The 20,999-nt window shown below is 39.4% G+C and overlaps 3 protein-coding genes across 5 annotated transcripts in view; 2 read left to right on the top strand and 1 right to left on the bottom strand.

Moving 5' to 3' along the window:
• Nucleotides 1-3,484: 3,484 nt before the first annotated feature.
• LOC133525256 (protein cramped) overlaps nt 3,485-20,999 on the bottom strand; it is a 90,843-nt gene continuing 73,328 nt past the window's right edge. For 2 of the 3 annotated variants that reach the window (XM_061861546.1, XM_061861547.1), the window contains exon 20: nt 20,354-20,524. In XM_061861546.1, coding sequence (XP_061717530.1) covers nt 20,376-20,524 — 149 coding nt within the window. In that variant the 3' untranslated portion in view covers nt 20,354-20,375. Of the gene's footprint in view, nt 3,646-20,353; nt 20,525-20,999 lie in introns of those variants that run through there. The other variant, XM_061861548.1, reaches the window with a different exon arrangement.
• LOC133525265 (reticulon-4 receptor-like 2) lies at nt 6,557-8,748 on the top strand. Its single transcript, XM_061861559.1, has 2 exons — nt 6,557-7,276; nt 7,468-8,748. Exon 2 carries the CDS (start codon nt 7,468-7,470, stop codon nt 8,299-8,301), a length of 834 nt encoding a protein of 277 aa, XP_061717543.1. The 5' UTR covers nt 6,557-7,276; the 3' UTR covers nt 8,302-8,748.
• LOC133525262 (trans-1,2-dihydrobenzene-1,2-diol dehydrogenase-like) lies at nt 10,985-17,949 on the top strand. Its single transcript, XM_061861555.1, has 6 exons — nt 10,985-11,192; nt 12,444-12,651; nt 13,106-13,397; nt 14,190-14,436; nt 15,876-16,029; nt 16,611-17,949. The coding sequence occupies exons 2-6, from the start codon at nt 12,444-12,446 to the stop codon at nt 16,724-16,726; spliced, it is 1,017 nt and encodes a 338-aa protein (XP_061717539.1). The 5' UTR covers nt 10,985-11,192; the 3' UTR covers nt 16,727-17,949.

Here is a 20,999-nt window from a genome sequence, read left to right as displayed (position 1 = left end):
TTTATGTTATGAAAATTATATTAAATGAAAGCCACATTTATATACAATATTTACAACAAATGTTTTGGAATTACTCCACCTTTAACTTTTTTTACAAGTTTCAAACGTTTCTCAAAAGAGTCACAAGCGGCACGCACCGCATCCATCGGCATATCGTCCCAAATTTGCACGATAACCTTTTTAAAATGGCTCAGGTTTGCGACTTTATAATTATTTAGCTTCGAGAGCATGTATGACCATACGAAATAATCTAGTACGTTTAAATCTGGAGAACTTGGTGGCCATTCATTTTTCGGCAAAAAATCGGTCAAATTAGCCTTGCACCAAGCTTGAACAGCGTTTGCCGTATGCGACGGAGCTCCGTCTTGTTGGAAAACATAATAATCGTCTCCAAACATATTTTTTAAATTTGGGGCAACATTTTTCTCCAAAACCTCCGATTTATAGTATGCCGCATTGATTTTAACGCCTTTATCAATAAAAACTAGAGGCAGTTTGCCCCTCTTACAAAGAGCACCCCAAACCATCACTGATGGTGAGCTCTGGAACCTAGGCACATTCTTTTCATACTCTGGAATGTCTTCTATCCGTGCTGCCCACAACCGGTCGTTCTGGGCGTTATGAGGCTGCTCTAACACAAAGAGTTTCTCGTCCGAGAAAACAAATTCGTCACCTGCGTGCCAAGAAAGTATGGTGCTACATCTTTCTACTCTCTTTTTCTTGGTTGCATCTGAAATGCCATGTACTTTTCGTTTTTTATAAGCATGACATCCAAGATCTTTTTTCAATATATTATGTACAGATCCCCTGGAAATTTTCAGATCAGCAGCTAATTTTCTAATAGAACGGTGTTTTTTCCGCCGAATTCGCTCTCTTATAGCCTTTACCACTTTTTCAGTTCTAGCTGAGCGGGGCCGACCGGATCTTTTCCTGTCCTCTGTAGAAGAGATCTCTTTATACCTTTTTATAGTAGTATAAACCAGATTCCGTTTAATTCCATGGGGTTGTAACGCCTTGAATATAGCACATGGCCTGTCGCCTTTAAGGAATTTTCTAATAATTTCTTCACGAACGTACTTCATCGTGTATTGAAGCCAAACTAAAAATACGTGACTTATGAAATTATAGTACTATCAAAGAGCATATAATCACTACGTTTTAAGAGACGGGACTTCCATACTAGCGAGTGGAATCCCTTTGTTTCGCAAATCATTACCAAAATGTACGACAAAGAACTGTCAAAGAACCATAGTACCAACATAAGCAATTTAAATAGTGTAGTACGCTACACGCTTGCGTTTCTTATCGATATCGATAAAATGGGGAGGGTTGAAATATAGACTCTTGTCTACAAATTTTGTACTCGAAATCAAGTTAGGATCGAGTCCACATTTAAGTTGTATATTATATGTATAGTGGATAGTTCTATGAGTGGACTAATACGTGGTCGAGCTTAATGTGGACTCGATTTTTTTTTAGAACACCTTGTTGTTCTTCAAACAAGAACAACAAGGATCAAAGTAGCACTTTTTTTTCCTTCTAGGAGGGACCACTTTTTTCCTCTTTTTGCATACTTCTTAGGTTAAATTATTTAATTTAATTACCATTAATTAAATTTATTTATTTATTTGTACCATAATAATTTCCTCATAGGTGATGAAAAGCAGTATGTAAATTTATCACGAGGTAGCAAAAATATTTCCACCTTAGGGTGGTATTCCACCTATCCAATTTCTTGGTCCAATGTCATTGCGTCTCACTCTGTCATTAATCAAAATGTGAGACGCAATATACATTGGACAAAGAAATTGCATAGGTGGAATACCACCCATAGGCGTTAACACTTGAATCCCTCACTACGCTAGGATTCTATTTTAGAATACCTCGTTACACTCAGATTGTAATTCTAAAATCCTTCACTATTTTTTTTCTTAATTTTTTTTTATTAAAAGCACTATTTCAAAATGGTCTGCAGATACATGTTTCAATAAATGTAACTTTTCTATGGGAAGATGTATCAGGTCTTCGTTCCCAACAAATTTAACCCACTGCCTGCATCTGAAAACATACAGCCTTGGTTATGTACAGTTTATATTCCAAGTGTTTGCTAATGAGATGATCAACTGATTATTTAGCGCTAATATGCATCTATAAATCAAATCAAATATGTTAAATAATGACCATTAATGCATAGATGATAGATAATTTTCCACTGAAAATCTTCCACGAATTAATTGTGTGTCATATTGCATGCAAGTTCTCAGGAAATTTCACATATTTTATTTAACTACTTACACTGATATACAAATAAACAGTTTTGACGACCGGTTTGGCCTAGTGGGTAGTGACCCTACCTACGAAGCTGATGGTCCCGGGTTTAAATCCTGGTAAGGGCATGTATTTGTGTGATGAGCATGGATATTTGTTCCTGAGTCATGGGTGTTTTATATGTATTTAAGTATTTATAAATATTTATATATTATATATATCGTTGTCTAAGTACCCTCAACACAAGCCTTATTGAGCTTACTGTGGGACTTAGTCAATTTCTGTAATAATGTCCTATAATATTTATTTATTTATTTAATTATCGATAGTTTTAGTACATCCCTAGTTCATAACTAAAAATAATATAAAATATCAAATTTTCGATGTGTTTAAAGCCTGCTGCACCAAAATAAGGTCAAAAGTATCTAAAGCAATACGTACCGGTCTTTATCCAAGGGAAATTTCGCCATAAAATCCCTTTTTTCGTGATTTTCTCGAGTGGCTTGCTTGCCACATATTTCACACTTAGTAAACCGTTTTCTCGGTGGCATTGTAACAAACTCGTTCTTTACTCTGATCACGGTTCACTATTTTCGATATTTTCACTAAATAATAAAGAAATTGCACGAAATACCCGAACAAAACATTGAAGCCTTCATAACAAACAAAACAATTAGGCTGACAGTTGACTTGATGTAAACTTGACAGAATAAATAGCACTGACGTTTTATTTTTCTTCGTTGGCAAAGATTTGCGAAACAAGTTCCATACAAAACTTATTTTGTTCCTAGTTGCGTCAGCCTGAGTACTATGTTTATGTCAATATACTTTTTAAATTAAAATAAGAATTTTATAGCCAGCGATCCGTATGTCTATACAGCAAGTGCTAAAAGTTTGTATTCGAACTTATTGGACACGGTGTAGTATGATGATAATGTCAATACGAAAAGGGACCGTGCGCGTTGGAGGGTCTGCCATCTTGTGGCCTGAATCGGAACTATAAGCATATACGTTTACACATCACGTGTTATCTTGTGCATAGCAGGTTCTGCCATCTTGTGGGCTACATCGGAACAATAAACATCACATTTACGCCTCGCGCCAAAAATATGACGGCTCCTGTGCTGCCTCCTACAGTTTATGCACGCTCCCTATACGGTATTTGCAGTGTTTTGGACTATAGGGAGCGTGCATGAACTGTAGCACAGGAGCCGTCAGATTTTTGGCGCGAGGCGTAAATGTGGTGTTTATTGTTCCGATGTAGCCCACAAGACGGCAGAACCTACTATGCACAAGAAAACACGTGACGTGTAAATGTACATGTTTATGGTTCCGATTCAGGCCACAAGATGGCAGACCCTCCAACGCGCACGGTCCCTATAACCGCGAAAATAGAAGTTTGTCAATTGCGGGCTCTGTCCCTCGTGCAACCGTAATAACTAATAACCGAGTACTGCAAGATCCCTGCAATTTGCGAATTTCGGTTTTTGCGGTAGGTTAGTATAACGATATCAAGAGAACAGCTGGATCAAAAGCGCACAATAGGCCATAAATGCAAAAATTGAAGGAGGCCTATATCTCTAAGATTGAAAAGAGTTAATATTTATTAGTAGTTGTAGCTTGATCTACCTACACAGCACAGCGACTTTGTCAATAGAAAATAGTGTTTGGCAAAAGCTGAGTCCCGAGCCCATTATCGCACTTAAGAGTTTCAATGTAAACAATAGTTCTATATGGTATATTATCATAGTTCTTAAAAGCTGTATACTTATTGCTACTGTGCTGTAATTAATGCTTATAGAGTGGTTGATTGTTTAGTCGAATCAAGTTGCTCAGTCAAAACGATTAGTCAATAATGTTTGCTGCTGCTTGCTGTATGTACTATTTATTTATTTTTGCGACAATAAATGACTTTTTATTTATTTTATTTATTTATTTATTTAGAAAAAGGCGGCAACTATTAAAAATGTAGGCGCGAAGGGTAATACGAAGAAGAAGGGGAGAGAAGGCGCACGCCTTTTTCTACTGACAATTTGGGTGTGTTTGAGTTTATGCTTATACCTTCGTTACATATTTTTACCAAATTAAAAGAAAAAATAAAATTAAGATTACTCTCTGCACTCCTGCGTGGAATAAAACGATCATGAACAAGTAGCGAGCTGTTGAGGAGTTTTGACACACGAAGGAGGGAGGGCGGGACAGGATTCTCTGCCCCTGGCTTGCCTTGGCCGGCCGGCCAGAGTGGAGTCGTTACAGCTATATGCTCTTCAGGGGTGGAACTAAAACGTGCATAAGACGCGAGTTGGCACAGTGGCTGTTAAAAGCCACTGGGTAGAAAACGGCGTACAACTCTCAACACCCCTGAGCCACTAACACCGGTGTTGCCCTTGAGCCATCCCAGATGTCGCTTTTTGTGGGAGCGAGTCACCGTCTACCGGAAATAAAATTCAATACCGTTTTATTAGCCAGGCGTACGGTTTTATATCCCAGTATTTAGTCCATTTCAGATTCTATCAACTCTCAAATAGTCCCTGGCGGGTGCTGCCTCTGCGTGCGTCCCATGTCTCTATATACTAATACTACTCTTTTGGTCCCATTCCCATAACACGGGTAGGGACAGCATTCGCTCGGTGTACCGCTTCCTTACATTTCATTAAAGTGTCAAAAGAGAATCTAGGTATTGGCTTCGTCGGCTCTGCGCACGCCTTCCGGAACACCACTGTTCCGTGATGGGAAAGACATATATATTTTTTTTTACACCACACATTGAAAAGGAGAATACAGAAAGAACACAAATTACAATTAGCGTTTATTTATTTATTACACAAAATTATACATTTTGTACAAATGGAGGACTTAATGCCAAAAGGCATTCTCTACCAGTCAACCATAGGGCCAAGCAGAAACAATAAAAGTTGGTGCAAGGAGAAACATCGCAAGTGTTTAGCTAAGAGAAAACATCGTGAGGAATCCGAACTAATCTTAAAATAATAAAAATAACATAATAATTCAGCCTATATACGTCCCACTGCTGGACACAGGCCTCCTCTCATGCGAGGGCTCGGGCTATAGTCCCCACACTAGCCCAATGCGGATTGGGGACTTGAAAGGTGTATGTGACCTTTAAATTTCTTCGCAGATGTATGCAGGTTTCCTCACGATGTTTTCCTTCACCGAAAAGCTGGTGGTAAATATCAAATGACATTTCATCAAGTTCCGAAAAACTCATTGGTACGAGCCAGGATTTGAACCCGCGACCTCCGGATTGAAAGTCGAACGTCATATCCACTCTGCCACCACCGAACTAATTTTAATGTAGAATAAAAAAACTTCTAAAAACTGTGATTACCTATCCCAACTCTAGGTTAGCTAATGATTAGGTTGCCGAGGGGAGCCCAGGCTCGCTGAGTTTTTTTTTTTTAATACTACGTCGGTGGCAAACATGCATACGGCCTGCCTGATGGTAAGCAGTCTCCGTAGCCTATGTACACCTGCAACTCCAGAGGAGTTACATGCGCGTTGCCGACCCTAACCCCACCCCCCTCGTTGAGCTCTGGCAACCTTACTCACCGGCAGGAACACAACACTATGAGTAGGATCAAGTGTTATTTGGCTGCAGTTTTCTGTAAGGTGGAGGTACTTCCCCAGTTAGGCTCTGCTCTAGATCTGGAATGACATCTGCTGTGCTGTGCCCTACCACACAAGGCGAGATGACATTCACATTGCCCATACCTCTCTTTTGGACGTAGTTTAAGGACATATCCGGGTCCAAAGTTGCAGCAAAATTCCGGGTTAATGTTTATCAGGAAGGTGATGACAAGAATAATTCGCTGATAATGCTGACATTAAGCATTTAAAATAGTTTAATTAGTTTATCAAGAAAATAATTGATGCTCGACTTGGCGGGGGCACTGCCGTGCCCCCAGATCAAACCCGTACCATGGATAGCAATAATTTGTTTATGCTGTCACAGCCATAAATGATAAACTATGGCATAGTTTATCACTATGGCATTTCTTACGTAAAACGGCTTGATAGCATAAACAAATACTGATCGTGTCATCCACGATGACGCGCTGATTTGTTAAATCTATCCCTTAATAACAGGGCAATTCGAATCAAGGCAGGCGTCTTCGTGAATGACACAATCTATAAACGGCTAATAATTCTAACTAAGATCATAGGTGCAATTTACTGAAACAATGAAAAGTCAATAAAAAATTAAAGTACATACTTATTATGAAATTAAACCGTTGAATACGAATTTCGCTATCGCCGACATTTTTATAATATTTATACAGAGTGATTTTGATATGTAGAGGTTTGCCCTTATTCTGAGAGACGGATAATGGTGTTGCAGTGCAAAAATTTGCAAGCTGCGTCTGAATTGCGTGCGAATCGCGTGTGTATTGATACAAACGTGCGTCAACGATGCTTTAAAAACGCGGTGTGCATAGGCCCTTACGTAACAATGATCATAACAATTTGTTGTCACAGACGAGTGTATTCAATAGACATCGCATTAACGACTTTGAGACTTTTGATTTTCGATAGTAAAGGGGAGCAGACTGCATGGCATTACTTTATTTAAAAAAAGAAATGAGGTTTTTCGAGCTGTTGCCTTACCACGACTTTGACACTGGCATATTCGCTAACGTCTGCGTAAATTATTATACTATATATATCTCGCTCGCACTAATATGCTAGTACGAGCGAAATGCATCGAAAGTAAGTTACGCATGCTAGCAAATATGTCAGTGTCCAAGTCGTGGTAATTAAGGCTATGTAGGTACTAAATATTTATTACTTAATCCAATAATTGAATGTTTGATTTAACTTGAAATGTATCGAGAGATCCTCTTTTCGCGTAAGATTCAGAAGCTGCCCCGTTAAAAAACCATTCTGTAGACCTGAGTTTTTATCATGATCTCCTCCAACTTTTGACCGCTATATTACTGAACACAAACAACATTATCTTTAGTTTTTCGGCGGGCGTCTATCAGTAAACGTGAGTATTTCTGTTTTATGAAAGTAGGTAAGCTAATACAAGCAAGTAGGTTTGTCTATAGAGTGTAGACCAGACCTTGTTAGTTTAGTTGCCCTGATTGCCCATAAATCGAAGAGTCATAAAATACCCTTACCAAAGTTTGTAATGTGACACGGAATCTGTGAAAATATGTTTTTTGTTTTAAATTCAAGATGGAGTCGTTAAAGAAGCTACTTCTACTCAGCGTTCTGGCCACGGCTGAAGCAGACTTCACCGCCAACTGCCCCTTAATATGCAAATGCTCTTGGGCCGCCGGCAACAAGAAGGCTGCCTGCTCCAACGTCGACCTCCACGATCTCCCTAAGACCCTCAGCACCGAGATACAGATACTAGACCTCTCAAACAACTCTCTCCACGAAATCAAACAACGCGCCTTCGAGGATGCCCAACTTATCAACCTAAAGAAACTTTTTCTTCGAGACTGCGAACTTCAAACCATACATAAACACGGTCTTAAAGGTCTCGCTATCATGATTCAGCTCGATCTATCAAAGAACAATCTCAAAGAACTACATCCCGATACATTCAAAGAAATCACCAATATTAGATGGATGCTACTCAATGACAATCAACTAGAGACTCTCGACGATGGCTTGTTCAATAATCTGCCGATTTTACAGAAAGTGGACTTGAACAATAATAAAATTAAACAAATCGGCGTGAGGACTTTCTTCAATGTACCTAGGCTAAGTAACCTAAAGCTGGATCATAACCTTCTAGAGTCGCTTAATATCGATACTCTTAGCGCGTTGACTGCTCTGACTAGTTTAGATATACATGGTAACCCTTGGAAGTGCGACTGTCTCCTACAGCCTTTAAAGAAACTGGTTACAAGCAAGAATTTATGTACAACTCCCGTAGCTTGCACAACACCTGATATAGTACAGGGAAAGTTATGGAATGAACTAAACACGCCCGATTTTGCTTGTCCACCAAATATCGTGTACCCTGCTACCGGCATAACCATACATACCTACACATCCTGAGTCTGATACAAACTTAACGCTGTGTTGCCAAGCCAATGGCAACCCTTTACCTGAAGTTAAATGGTTTCATAATTCCACATTAATCGACAGTTCCTACAATGTTCAAGGTACATCAAAGTACTACCTAAGTAAGAGCAATGAAGGTGACAACAAAACGGTCAATCTGACAATCATATCGCCCGGCACAACTGACCGTGGTGAATATTTGTGTGTAGCCACGAATCCTGGCGGCGTTGAAGAGAGAAGTGTCAAGTTGGCAGTAGATGATGTCCTACCGACTTTATCCTAGAGAGCACATTTTGTATGGAGTTTTAAGTATAACATGCTATAGAAGCTTTTAAGTTCTGCTAAATATACATTCAAGGAAGTAGGTATCTCTCAAAGCGCCACGGTGATTGACCTTAATAATAACTTAGTTTTTTATAATAAATAATTTACTAACCTTTCTTCAAGTAATTATTTATTTATTTATTTTTAGTTTTAAATGTTGAAAATTTAATGATACAATTTTGTAGCATTTGTGACATTTCCCTGATACATGTAAAAATTCTACTCCTTAGCGTGTTAAAAGTTGAATGTCCTATCCGTTTTTTATGTCCGTCCAAAAGATACTACAATTCGTTTCCATATAATTAACAAATTAAAACTATGTTTTTTATCTCCAGTCATCAAGCAAGCTCCAGTGATGGAAAGGAACCAGTGATGGCTCCCCTATAATGGGACATGAGTACATGACCCTAATAGCGATCTGAAATATTAGAATGAGAATAGGGACAAAGATATTAATTTAGACTATAGGTAAGAGAAGTCGCATACGAGATTAATTACATTGCGGTATTTGATCAGTCGGCAGAATTCAATGTACTATATCCTCAATAGGTAGTCCGCAATGTAGCTAAAATTCCATGCGGGTTTGCGCGCTGTCTAAACAAGACCTTAAGGTACCGTCGTATTCAGACTACACCAGCATTGCCGTGAGAATAGGGACAACGATATTAATTTAAAATAAATGTATTTCATTCCACATCTCAATATATTAGGGCTAATTTAGACTATGAAAGATGTCGCATACGAGATAAATTACATTGCGCTATTTGATTGGTCGGCAGAATTCAATGTACTACCTATATCCTCAATAGTCCGCAATGTAGCTAAAATCCCATGCGGGTTTGCGCGCCGTCTAAACAAGACCTTAAGTAAGGTACCGTCGTATTCAGACTGCACCAGCAGTATTGCAGCGTGACATGACTGCCGTCTGCATTGCTGCCTCAGAAATGCGGCCAGCAGTAATGTCGCGTTGCAATACTGCTGCAGTAATACTGCTGACTATCAATTTCAATTCAATTCAATTTATTTATTTCAAAAGACAACAATGGTCCATAATGGTTAGTAACATTTAAGGTTTAAAACTAAGTGTTAGTAGAACAAATACAAAAAGACAAAGAGAAAAGTACAGCAACAATAACAAACAATCACCTGGTAGCGGTCATGATACCTTCAAAATGTCGCACAACAGGTGAGTCGTAGCGGCCCGCTACCGTAGCCAGGATGGGGTTGGAGCTGGTCCGCACTCTGCAGAGCAACGAGGCAATCCTCTTTCATATTATGGCATAGTAATTATCTGTGCGAGCTTGTGCAAACATGCCCGATGCGCTGCAGAAATGGGGCAGCACCAACAACATCCTGAAACCATTATATTGGACGCGCAGGGAACTGATGGTCTTCTACATAAAACTAGTCCAGAGGCTGCACGTGTAGAAAACTTGACAATAGGCTTTAAATATAGTTATTTTTACCTGTTGGCTACCATACAAACGTGAAATTTTAGAATAAGTGACATGTTTGTTAACTACATTTTACTTATGTAAGTATTCTTAAAACATAAAATTACGGCATGGCAAGCATCATTGTATAAGATTGTCCCATCATAGGATGGATACAGTTTTACAGCTCCTATAATGGGATTGGGCAAAATATCATATTTTTTTACATCTCCGGAGCAACAAACATAATGTGTTGTATACCTAATTTCATGGTATAAATGCAATGATTAAAACTCATTCTAATTTACACGAAGTATATATATATAATTATCATTATAATTTAAAATACATACTTACTTACCTCTCTTAGCGGAGTTGATAAGAATTCTTACTGATTATTTTTTCAGTTCCACGACAACTTTTGTCTTGGCGACAATTTCTTAAGAAAAAAGCAAAGCAATTTAATGAAACATCAAACTTAAGAAGCTCTATGACTCTTGTTTATGGTAAACATAAAAATAATTTATTTCAAAACACGTATTTCATGGTTACTTTCATATAAAACACAGACTTGAATAGTGATTGTTTACATGTGCCTGAACTAGGATTCCCTGTGTTTCAGGCGATGGTAAAATGTTACCAGTGCTTATAAACTAGTTTTAGTTACTTATTTTACAAAATGTGTGGTTTTATGTCCCATTATCAGTTCCTGTTCCATTATAGGGGTATCTACTATAGGTGTATCCACAAAAACTGGAGAGATCGTAATTTTATAACAAAAACATTTTTTTTCCAAAATACTACCCATTTTGGTATTACCACAACGATCGCTCATAACTTTAAGATTATCAATCGATCAGTATCGCCTTCTTACATGTATGGCTCCCTGTTGGGAAGGTATGAGGGGCCTCACCCGCATTCCTGCCGCTGAGAGACTGCTTCAGGTCTTGCCCCGCCGTGTGTGTGGCGGTCATTCACCGGCTTTGCGTCGGCCAGCATCGCCTAAGTGATCTAATCATTATATGTCTGCGATTGTTATCGTTCTAATCCCTTCCAACTCGACAATGCCATATTGAATGCATACAATACAATCTATATTAGTTTGTCGCCGGCCGTCAATCAGTAAATGTAAGTATTACACACTTTTACTTACTTTCACTCGGTAGGTATATTTCTAATATATTATTTAGGATACGTATTTTGATACAAATCTTGTTACTTAAATATTGAACCACTTCCCGATGTCTGATTGAGTTGAAAGGCGTACTTACGTACAATTAGAAGTATTAGAACAAATTAAATTATTTTTAGAAAATATTTTAATTTGTTTTTATTTCAAGTAGAAACACTACTATATAAATTATAAACTGAAATAAATGTCATATACTAAGAAAAACCCCGGTGACCCCGGTGGCCGAGTGGCTCAGGCACCTGCCGCGATAGCAGAGGACGCTGGTTCGATTCCAGCCTGGGGCACTGGAGGCCTTGGTCACTTTTTCTTAGTATATGACATTTATTTCAGTTTGTATTTACTTAAATCCTTATACAATAAATTGTATTTAATTTCGATGAAAAGACATTCATATATATGCTTACCTACATGGAGTTGATCCAATGTTATAGTCGGAAGGTAGTTAAACGAACTCCTCGATGGTAAAACATATATTTTAGACAATATTGCAGCTTGATTTTTTGAAACTCTATTCTGGCTTATATTATGTTGTTGACAATCTAATCATTCTAACCAACAACATTTAGGTATTTTGTAAAATTACAAGTGTGAGTTGTATATACCTGCATCGTATCAACATCAACTTTATTACGGTCTTCTTACCGTATTTAAGTACAACATCCTTAAGGGTGAAGTGCCGTGATAAAAGTAGATAAGTACCTAGTATCTTATTAGTAACTCGAATATTTTAAGTCTTCATAGAACTCGACAATCCGAACTCGACAATTTAGTTAATTATAGGTATATCCGTATAATAATATTTTAGATAATGTTCTCCTGTATATGTTTTAACTGTTATAGGTATCTCTTAAGAATATTATCCTAACACTTAATCCTCGTCCTTGCATCGGTTTCCTCAGCACTGAGAATCGTAGCCACTTCCAGGGAACAGCTTCTCTTTGACAATTTGCCGCCACCTTTTTCTGTCTGTCGCCGAATGTAGGTCACCGTACACCGATCCCTTAATACTTATTAGTTGCTGAATAATACTTTCGTGAGATATATTATAAAATATTTAAAGAAAAACGGTTCAATGAGGTTGTGATATAGTTTTCATATATAAAAACTGTTTGAGCACAACTACAGCAAAGTAGGCACATTTTATCGTAGGAGTTTATATTTGACATTCCATAATATTTAATTTCCAGATGACTATCCGCTGGGGCATCGTAAGCGCGGCGAAGATCGCCAACGACTTCGTCAACGCAATGAACAGCTTCCCCGGCAAGGGCGACCAAGCTGTCGTAGCCATCGCGGCGAGGGATCGGAGCTGCGCCGAGGCGTTCGCGAAGACACACAACATCCCTACGGTGTTCGATTCTTATCAGGCTATGGCAGAGAGTGAGGGGGTTATCGGTAGGTTTGAACTCAAGGCAATTCTGGGGTGTGATGGATGGCGTTATCCACGTGATAAAAAAAAACGTCACTTTTTAACGCCGCAAGATTGAAAGAGACAGGCATTGTCATTATCACGCCGTTACGTAGACAAGAAAGACCATCATAAGCGTGCGGGGTGTATTATACTCGTAGCGCTTATAACACTTGCCATGATATAAGCATACTAAGTTACAGTGTTGGCCGAAGCGTTAATGCAATTGACCATTAACCATTACAAATTGAACCGTAAACTGTAACCGTCCGTTACGGTTTATGGTTCAATTTGTAATGTTTAATGGTGAGTTGCAATTTACGTTCGGCTAACACTGCTAAGTGACCTAGTTGCTTCAAGAACATCAAAAATGTATTGCACTGAAATATCCATCGATGGTTAAGATTCTCTTTGTACCAAGCATATAACTTTTAATTACAGATGTAGTCTACATCGGCACTCTAAACCCCGACCACTATCCCCTAGCCAAACTCTTCCTCGAGCACGGCAAGCACGTTCTCTGCGAGAAGCCCCTCTGCCTCAATCTGAAGCAAGCCCAGTCCCTCATCAACATCGCCAAGAAAAACAAACGCTTCCTCATGGAAGCTGTGTGGTCCAGGTTCGCGCCCGCGTATCTGGAGTTGGAGAAGGAGATTGCGTCTGGAAAGTTGGGGGAGGTGAAGAGAGTGGAGGTTAATTTTGGAGTCCCCTTGCTGGATGTTGCCAGGCTGAGGTGAGATTTGAAATACACTTTATTCCTTAACGAAATTTCCGTGAGACACAGTATAATTAAGTCAGACAGGAGGCTCTGACTAACCACAAGCACGGTTAAAATTCGGACAACGACTAGTTTCACTCGTCACTCACGCTGAAAAAACCGGTCGTAGATAGCTGCAGCCCGCAATCTGCGTCGGTTCGTTAAATCGTGCGCTTATTGAAGCTCCTCGTTATGAAGCCAAACATGTAGAGCAATCGTCGTACGAGCAAAATACGTAAGTGATCCGTTTTAATATATTGAATAGTAAAACTTTATAATTGTCGTCAAAAATTTATCAGAATAACTTGTTCTTCCCTGCATTCTCAGCACTTGAAGTTTAACTTGTTCTTCCCTGCATTCTCAGCACTTGAAGTTTAACTTGTTCTTCCCTGCATTCTCAGCACTTGAAGTTTAACTTGTTCTTCCCTGCATTCTCAGCACTTGAAGTTTAACTTCAACTATTTTTCTCACACTGTGTTTGCCTTATCTTAGGGCACTGTCCCTTTCTTTGAAAACATTAATTTTCATTTTCGCTGATCATGCAGAAAGGGTCAAATTGGTAGATCTTAATGTACTCTACCATTGGCCTTCGTTTGATCCGTACTAAAGGCCGTTTTCGAATTCAGACCCTCCGATTTAGAATCCGCACATCTTATCGTCGCTAAGTAACCAACAGTTTGGTACTCTAACTCTACTTATACAAGGGAGATGGATACATGCAGGGTAAAATTAACATCAGATTATACATATCCCATATCTCGTTTACAGCAAAAAAGACTTGGGCGGCAGTACAGTCCTAGACCTCGGAGTATACGTCCTCCAATTCGCGCAACTGGTATTCAAGGACGAGCCGACGAAGGTCACGGTGGTCGGAGAGACTAATGAAGACGGCGTGGACATAGACGAGACCATCATCCTTGAGTACTCGGGCGGCCGGCGCGCCGTGCTGACCGCGGACGCGACCGTCAAGATGTGGAACAAGGCCACCGTCACCGGCACCAAGGGCCGCGCTACGGTTAGTTCACTTTTACTACACCTACCTAATAAATAGTATTACCTATGTCAATGATGGTAAGACTAATGGAAAGCCAAAGACGTACTGGACGATAGCATGCGTGGTCTTATTACAAAAGAGGATGCTGAATAAATTGCGAAGTGGAGGAAGAAAAGTAGGAAAGCGGACCCTGAGTTTCGAAGTACGGATAGTAGCTCTAGTAGCTGAGGATGAGGATGCAATTAGGATAAAGACTAAAACAGAAATAGAGAAAGAGCTGGTAAGGCCCATAGACACTCTTTCCAGTAAGTTTATCAGTTTTCTGAGAAGTTATTCAGCCCAATTAAATTTTCAGATGCGAGAAGCTCTTTAGAGTCAGACCAAGATTAGTTGGCAGCGATTTCAATAGCCCAGGCGGTGAAAGTGATATTTTAAACGTCAAACTTCTATAAAATTATGACGTTTAGTTAACACTTTCACTGTCTGGCGTATCAAAACGGCTGACGACTTAGCTTGGTCTGACTTTAACTCTTTGTCTTAACATAGAGAAGTTGACTACCTTAATAGATACGTTAGAATACCCTAGAGGCCCTGACGACTAGAATACCCTGTTCGCATCTGAGGACTCGCCGGCCAGTCACTGTGGTGAGAGACGAATCCGACCATCAAGATGTGGAACAAGGCCGCCGTCACCGGCACAATGCTGATAAGTGGGAAGCCAAAGACATGCTGGTCAGGTTCCATCTTACAAAAGAGAAGTCCAAAGACTGCATAGTGAAAGTGACTATGGTTATAGCCGATAAACGCTTAGATGAGAGATAAAAAACTGGTAAGACCAATAAACAAGTCCATATTTTACGCTCATAAACTTTCGTGGCAGTTACCAACATACCAACCTACAAACTTTTTTTAACTGCTTAAGGGACCCAATGATTACCAGTTCGCCGGACGATATCGGCCTGTCAGTTATTCGCAAACGCTGACAATCGCGCAAACTGATAGGCCGATATCGTCCGGCGAACTGGTAATCAGTGGGCCTCTTTAAGTTTGCTTTACCGAAGATCATGCTGCTAATATCTTTGTAAAAACCTTTTTTTTCCCATTTCAATGTGGTGACATACTCGTAGGTTGTCTATAATTTTATATAGACTGATACTAACGGTGTGTTTTACGCATTAGTTATTAAAAATAATACGGGGTTAATGTTTTAGGTGATATACATACGTGACTGTACTCATTACTGTGAGTAACTTTTGTTATGAGATCGATCCTAAAATCGCATTAAACGGTCTAGTGATGAATTGGATGGACCAAAGCTCAATTCGCAATTGTATGGTGCTTGTATTTTTTGAGTTACTGCTTTTAATAGTAAAAGTTGACCATAGCTATGAGTACACTTGCGTACAACTGTATAACCTAAAACAGTACACCCAGTGTTTATTGACACCGTTTGTCCACAGGTCGAAGAACCCTTCCACTTCCCTGAAACCCTGATCCGGGCTGACGGCACAGTGGAGGTATTCAAACTACACGACTCCAAGCTGCCTTATAACTTCGGCAATAGCGCGGGACTCGTCTACGAGTCGCTAGAGGTCGCGCGGTGCATTAGAGAAGGTGAGAGATATACAGTGCTCTCTCTTCCTTGATACTGGTGCGTGCTGATTGCTGACGGCGTAGCGGAGGTGTTCAAACTGCATGAGTCCAAGCTGCCTTACATCTTCAGCAACAGCGCGGGACTCGTCTACGAGTCGCTAGAGGTCGCGCGATGCATTAGAGAAGGTGAGGGATATACAGTGCTCTCTCTTCCTTAATACTGGTCAAACTGCGTGAATCCAAGCTGCGCGGGATACTAATTTTTTGTTTAACTTACCCAAATATCTGGCCGCTTGGAGTAATAAAGTACCACACCAAAAAGCTTGGCAAAAAATGGGCACCGCTTAAACAGGGCACTGTAACCTTATTACGAAACAAGTCCACTAGACTCAAAAACGGATACGTGTGTCTTAAACAGATCGTGTTTCGTGGCCCACTAGGGGACAAGAACTACCGAACAGGAGCAAACCAAACAGTCGTTGGACTGATGACTTAAATAAAATAGTTGGCAAAAACTGGAAATATATAGCTGCAAACAGGGATAGATAGAAGTCCTTGGAGGAAGCCAAGTCTTCGTATAACTCTTGTATAATCCTTACCAGGTCTGTTGGAGTCTCCACGCATGAGCCACAGAGAGAGCCTCGTGCTGGCCAAACTCGAAGACACCGTTCGAAAACAACTGGGAGTGCATTACGACGCTGATGATCAGGAGTTTTAAGAGGAAAGGGGGACCGCTTCGCTTCTCCATACAAACGCAGTCCCCATTTTCCTCACTGGATATTGACATTATAGCTAACGAAGGGGTCGTTTGAATTTCGATTATTTTAATTCATAATTACGAAGTGACTAGGATAATCGCTTTCGGGAAAAATGCGAAAAAAAAAATTTGCTACAAGGAATAACTGCGTTTGGGTAATTGATCTAACAAATCAGCTAGTAAGTTCGATGAAATTTAAATTGGAATATAATTGCATTGTTTTATTTGTTCAATTTTCAGACAAACTGAAATCAACTCTATAATTTACATTTTAGGTTAAATTTTCATTAGCAATATTATGACTGGTCCTTTACAGGCACTCTTAACTCAAAAGCGTCCCTCAGCAATATCAACGCCACATGTCGAGCTCTTCACAGTGCTAATTATAATTAACCTACGTACTATACATACTTATTATAAAGCTCAAATTTTCCTGAAGATTTAGTGCAGTATTATGAAAATGAAAAAGATTTATTGAGACAGCGGTCCCCAAACTAGGCCGGGCCTGTATCTTGGGGACCATAGAGATTCCATAAGTAATTAACTAATTACACGTATGTCTTATGTTACGTCTATAGTTTATATGAATTCACTTAGTACTAAAGAGAATTGATTGCAATAGAGAGGTAAAGTCTAAGAAAAAAACGTGCCCCTTAGTTTGTCATCCAAAACGTACGGCGCCATATGTTGTGCGGTCACTAAATTGTCGAAAAGGAAGAAAAAAAATTGTGAAACGTCCACTTTTGATAATCACAGTTACCGCAAAATGTATGGAGCTGTACAGCGCCATCTCGTTTACCTGTCAAATGCGAGGCAGGAAATTGACTTAAATTTTATACATCTTACTCGATGTATATAAAATGAACTAGACTAAAATATTAGTATAGAACCGAAGTTATAAAGAATGAAGCATTAGATAAATAGTTTAATACTGAAAACTGCATGTATCAACTTAGGTATAAACCTGAATGTCATATTTAGTATATAAAAATATATTTTAGTTTTTCGTTGACTTGCATGACATTTATATGTACTTCTGGTCTCCCGCGATACAGGCCTAGCCTAGTGCGGGGACTCCTGGAAACTCTGTTGTCAATCTAGTTATGCACCAACTCTTAAAAACAACTGCTGTATACTTTTTCTGTGTCCTTTCTTGTGCAATAAACATATTTTTTATCTTTTTATCTTTATCTTTTATATTTGCCTAGTACTTACAGAAAACGTAATTGTCCTAAAATATAATATCAACCCATACAATTTACTATAACATACATACATTTTATCATACAGGCATGAGCGCCAGTACATTGTTGTTGTTCTTCTTGAGCTGTAGGCGGTGGTTGAAATAAAAACACCTATGTGTGAAAATCTTAACTTTTATAATTGTACTTATTACCATAATTTACTTACACTTGAATATAGTTATCATATCATACAAAACCGTATTTCAATAACATACAGCTCAAAATAACTTGCTTGTCCTCTTAAGGCCCAATGTGCATTACAATGTACACTGCGTTTCAATTGAATTACAATCTTTCATTAACCATATAAGGTAGTTGTTTCATTGCGTTCTCAAACATACGAAATTCATTACAATTTAAATAAAAAATAAAAAAAATATTGTGTGGTGGGCCTTAAGAGCTCATATATTAACCTTTTAAATTCCTACGCCAACAAACTGAAGTAAATTTTATATACTAAACAAAACGTGACAATGCCGGATTCGAATCGGCGTCTTAAATTTTCGCGGCGTAGACGAGATGAGCGTTCCTTTTTTTTACACTTTTTTATGTAACCTTATGTCCCACTTTTGTGATATTTCTTGTCAGGATCGCGAGCCTTTTACATGCTTATAGGAGACTTTCCTTTTTGTTACCGCCATTCAAAGTATATGAGGAAATGGTAACACAATAGGGAAAAAACTCTGGGACATTTTTTATCCTATCAGGATCGAAAAAGCTCGTGATACTGAGTAGAAAAAAAAATTATGAAAAAATACAAAATTATTTAGTGGGTCAGATTATGCGCGCTTTGATGGGTTGGTCACTTTTATTTTAGTATATGACTTTGATGATGATGATGTTTATAATATTTATGTACATAGATCGTGTCATCCACGATGACGCAGAGATTTATCAAATCTAACCTTTAATAACATGACATTACGAGTCAAGGCACGCGTCTTCGTGAATGACACGATCTATAATAGTGTGCCTACTTTTAAAAATTTAGAGAAAAAATGATTTGTCCCTAGTTGCTACGTTTCTACGTCTGTATTGAGATGGCATTTTAAAATAATTATTAAGGTTTTATTGTGCTTATTAGTGAAAAACTAAAGGAGCTTAAATAAATAAATAAATATTAGATAAGTAAAGCTACCCCACATGATATGATGTAACTAAGAGGATAAAACTTTACTATTGTAGGATGCTTTTATAACAGGACAGTGGCTGACAATCGGTATTATAAAATATTCAAAATTCTAAAATTATTTCTGCAAGTAGGCCTCAAGGGCTATTTCACCAAGACTATTTCACACATATGCCGCTTTATATTAATATTTTGGGAGTTTTCAGAAAAAAGTGTAACCAATAAGCGTGAGTTTTTTAGAAAAGTTAATCACATTCAGTTTTGTGACGATTAATTACGAATTAAACATTCAATAAAAAAACCTGGTTTTGGTGTTCATTCCATAATCTATTCCATGCTTAATTTTCTTTAGACAGAGATTCCATGCTTAATTTTCTTTAACAGTGATTAACTTTTTTTTAACTACTTACGTTAATTGGGTATACTATTCTTTGAAAACTCCCGTGGAGAAGAATCATTGTAATATAAACCTTAACCCTCCTTTTTCAAATGAACGGCTATCATTCGTCAAGTAAAATTAAACTTATTACTTGTACAATGAACCTTATTTCTAAATACAAGTCTCGTTTCAAATGACCAGAGTATTTTGGCTGATGGAAAGTGAATAAAATGTTAGATTGTAAACTAAACCTTATATCTGACATGTAAGGTCGGCGTTCAAGTGAGAGGTGGCCTCTCATCAGTGACTTCAGCAGCGAGGTCCGCGAATTTAGCCACGTAGTCTACGCTCGACTCGGCCATGAGGGACTGGAGATGGGAGTCTACCTGAAAATATGATGCTTGTATTAGAATAATGATCATGTTAGCCGAAAGACGATCGCTAGGTACTGATTTGAATGATTGACATGCACGTCCTTTAACGCAATCATAATCCAATATTCCATCCGCTAGCATGGGCGGGTGCACGTCGCCTGTCAGGAGACATGGACTCCGACGCAGGAAGTCAGGAAACAGCACTGACCTGCTCGGAGGGCGCGGGCTCCAGCTGGCCGAGGAACGAGCTGAGGCTGAAGTCGTGCGCGCCCGCCAGCCAGCCGTCGCCGGCCAGGAGACGCGAGGGGGACAGCGACATGGACTCCGACGCAGGAAGTCAGGAAACAGCACTGACCTGCTCGGAGGGCGCGGGCTCTAGCTGGCCGAGGAACGAGCTGAGGCTGAAGTCGTGCGCGCCCGCCAGCCAGCCGTCGCCGGCCAGGAGACGCGAGGGGGACAGCGACATGGACTCCGACGCAGGAAGTCAGGAAACAGCACTGACCTGCTCGGAGGGCGCGGGCTCCAGCTGGCCGAGGAACGAGCTGAGGCTGAAGTCGTGCGCGCCCGCCAGCCAGCCGTCGCCGGCCAGGAGACGCGAGGGGGACAGCGACATGGACTCCGACGGCAGGAAGTCTGCCAAATATAATTATTTATTATGGCAATTGTAACCCAAATGTAACGATGGATGTGAGGAGTACGATGGTGCGTACGCAACATGCCAATCGTTTACACGTGTAGTGAACGCAACTGTCACTGTCGCACAAATATAAAAGTGATAGAGACACAGATCGTTTCGTTACCGTAGCGCAAGCGAATGTCACCTTAGATAGGCACCACTTGTCTCGCGTAAACTTTGTCAGACACGGCGGTCCGCGGTAACGTAACGTCCATCCTCATATTAATCATTAATCAATTGAGACATTATACGACAAAACTAAAAAAAAACAAAGACGCAACGCGTACGCAATACTTTAAAATCTTTCAATCCATAGTGCACTAATACATAATTTAATATGTATAAGGCTATCACACCTATTGCAAAATACATTCGTAGATCTCACTCTACAATTTCTCAACTCTCCAAATCACATGGCGACCCAGCCAGCGT

Source organism: Cydia pomonella, chromosome 14 (assembly GCF_033807575.1).
Source record: "Cydia pomonella isolate Wapato2018A chromosome 14, ilCydPomo1, whole genome shotgun sequence".
NCBI lineage: Eukaryota > Metazoa > Arthropoda > Insecta > Lepidoptera > Tortricidae > Cydia > Cydia pomonella.
Note: the sequence above shows the minus strand (reverse complement) of the source record. Positions and strands in the feature narration are given on the sequence as shown.

Bases quoted from the DNA above. Each gene is read 5' to 3' on its own strand.
- LOC133525262 (XM_061861555.1), top strand. From the start codon at position 12,444: ATGACTATCCGCTGGGGCATCGTAAGCGCGGCGAAGATCGCCAACGAC. The intron at 12,652-13,105 runs GTAGGTTTGAAC...TTTTAATTACAG, and splicing joins AGAGAGTGAGGGGGTTATCG to ATGTAGTCTACATCGGCACT. The intron at 14,437-15,875 runs GTTAGTTCACTT...GTTTGTCCACAG, and splicing joins GCACCAAGGGCCGCGCTACG to GTCGAAGAACCCTTCCACTT.
- LOC133525265 (XM_061861559.1), top strand. From the start codon at position 7,468: ATGGAGTCGTTAAAGAAGCTACTTCTACTCAGCGTTCTGGCCACGGCT.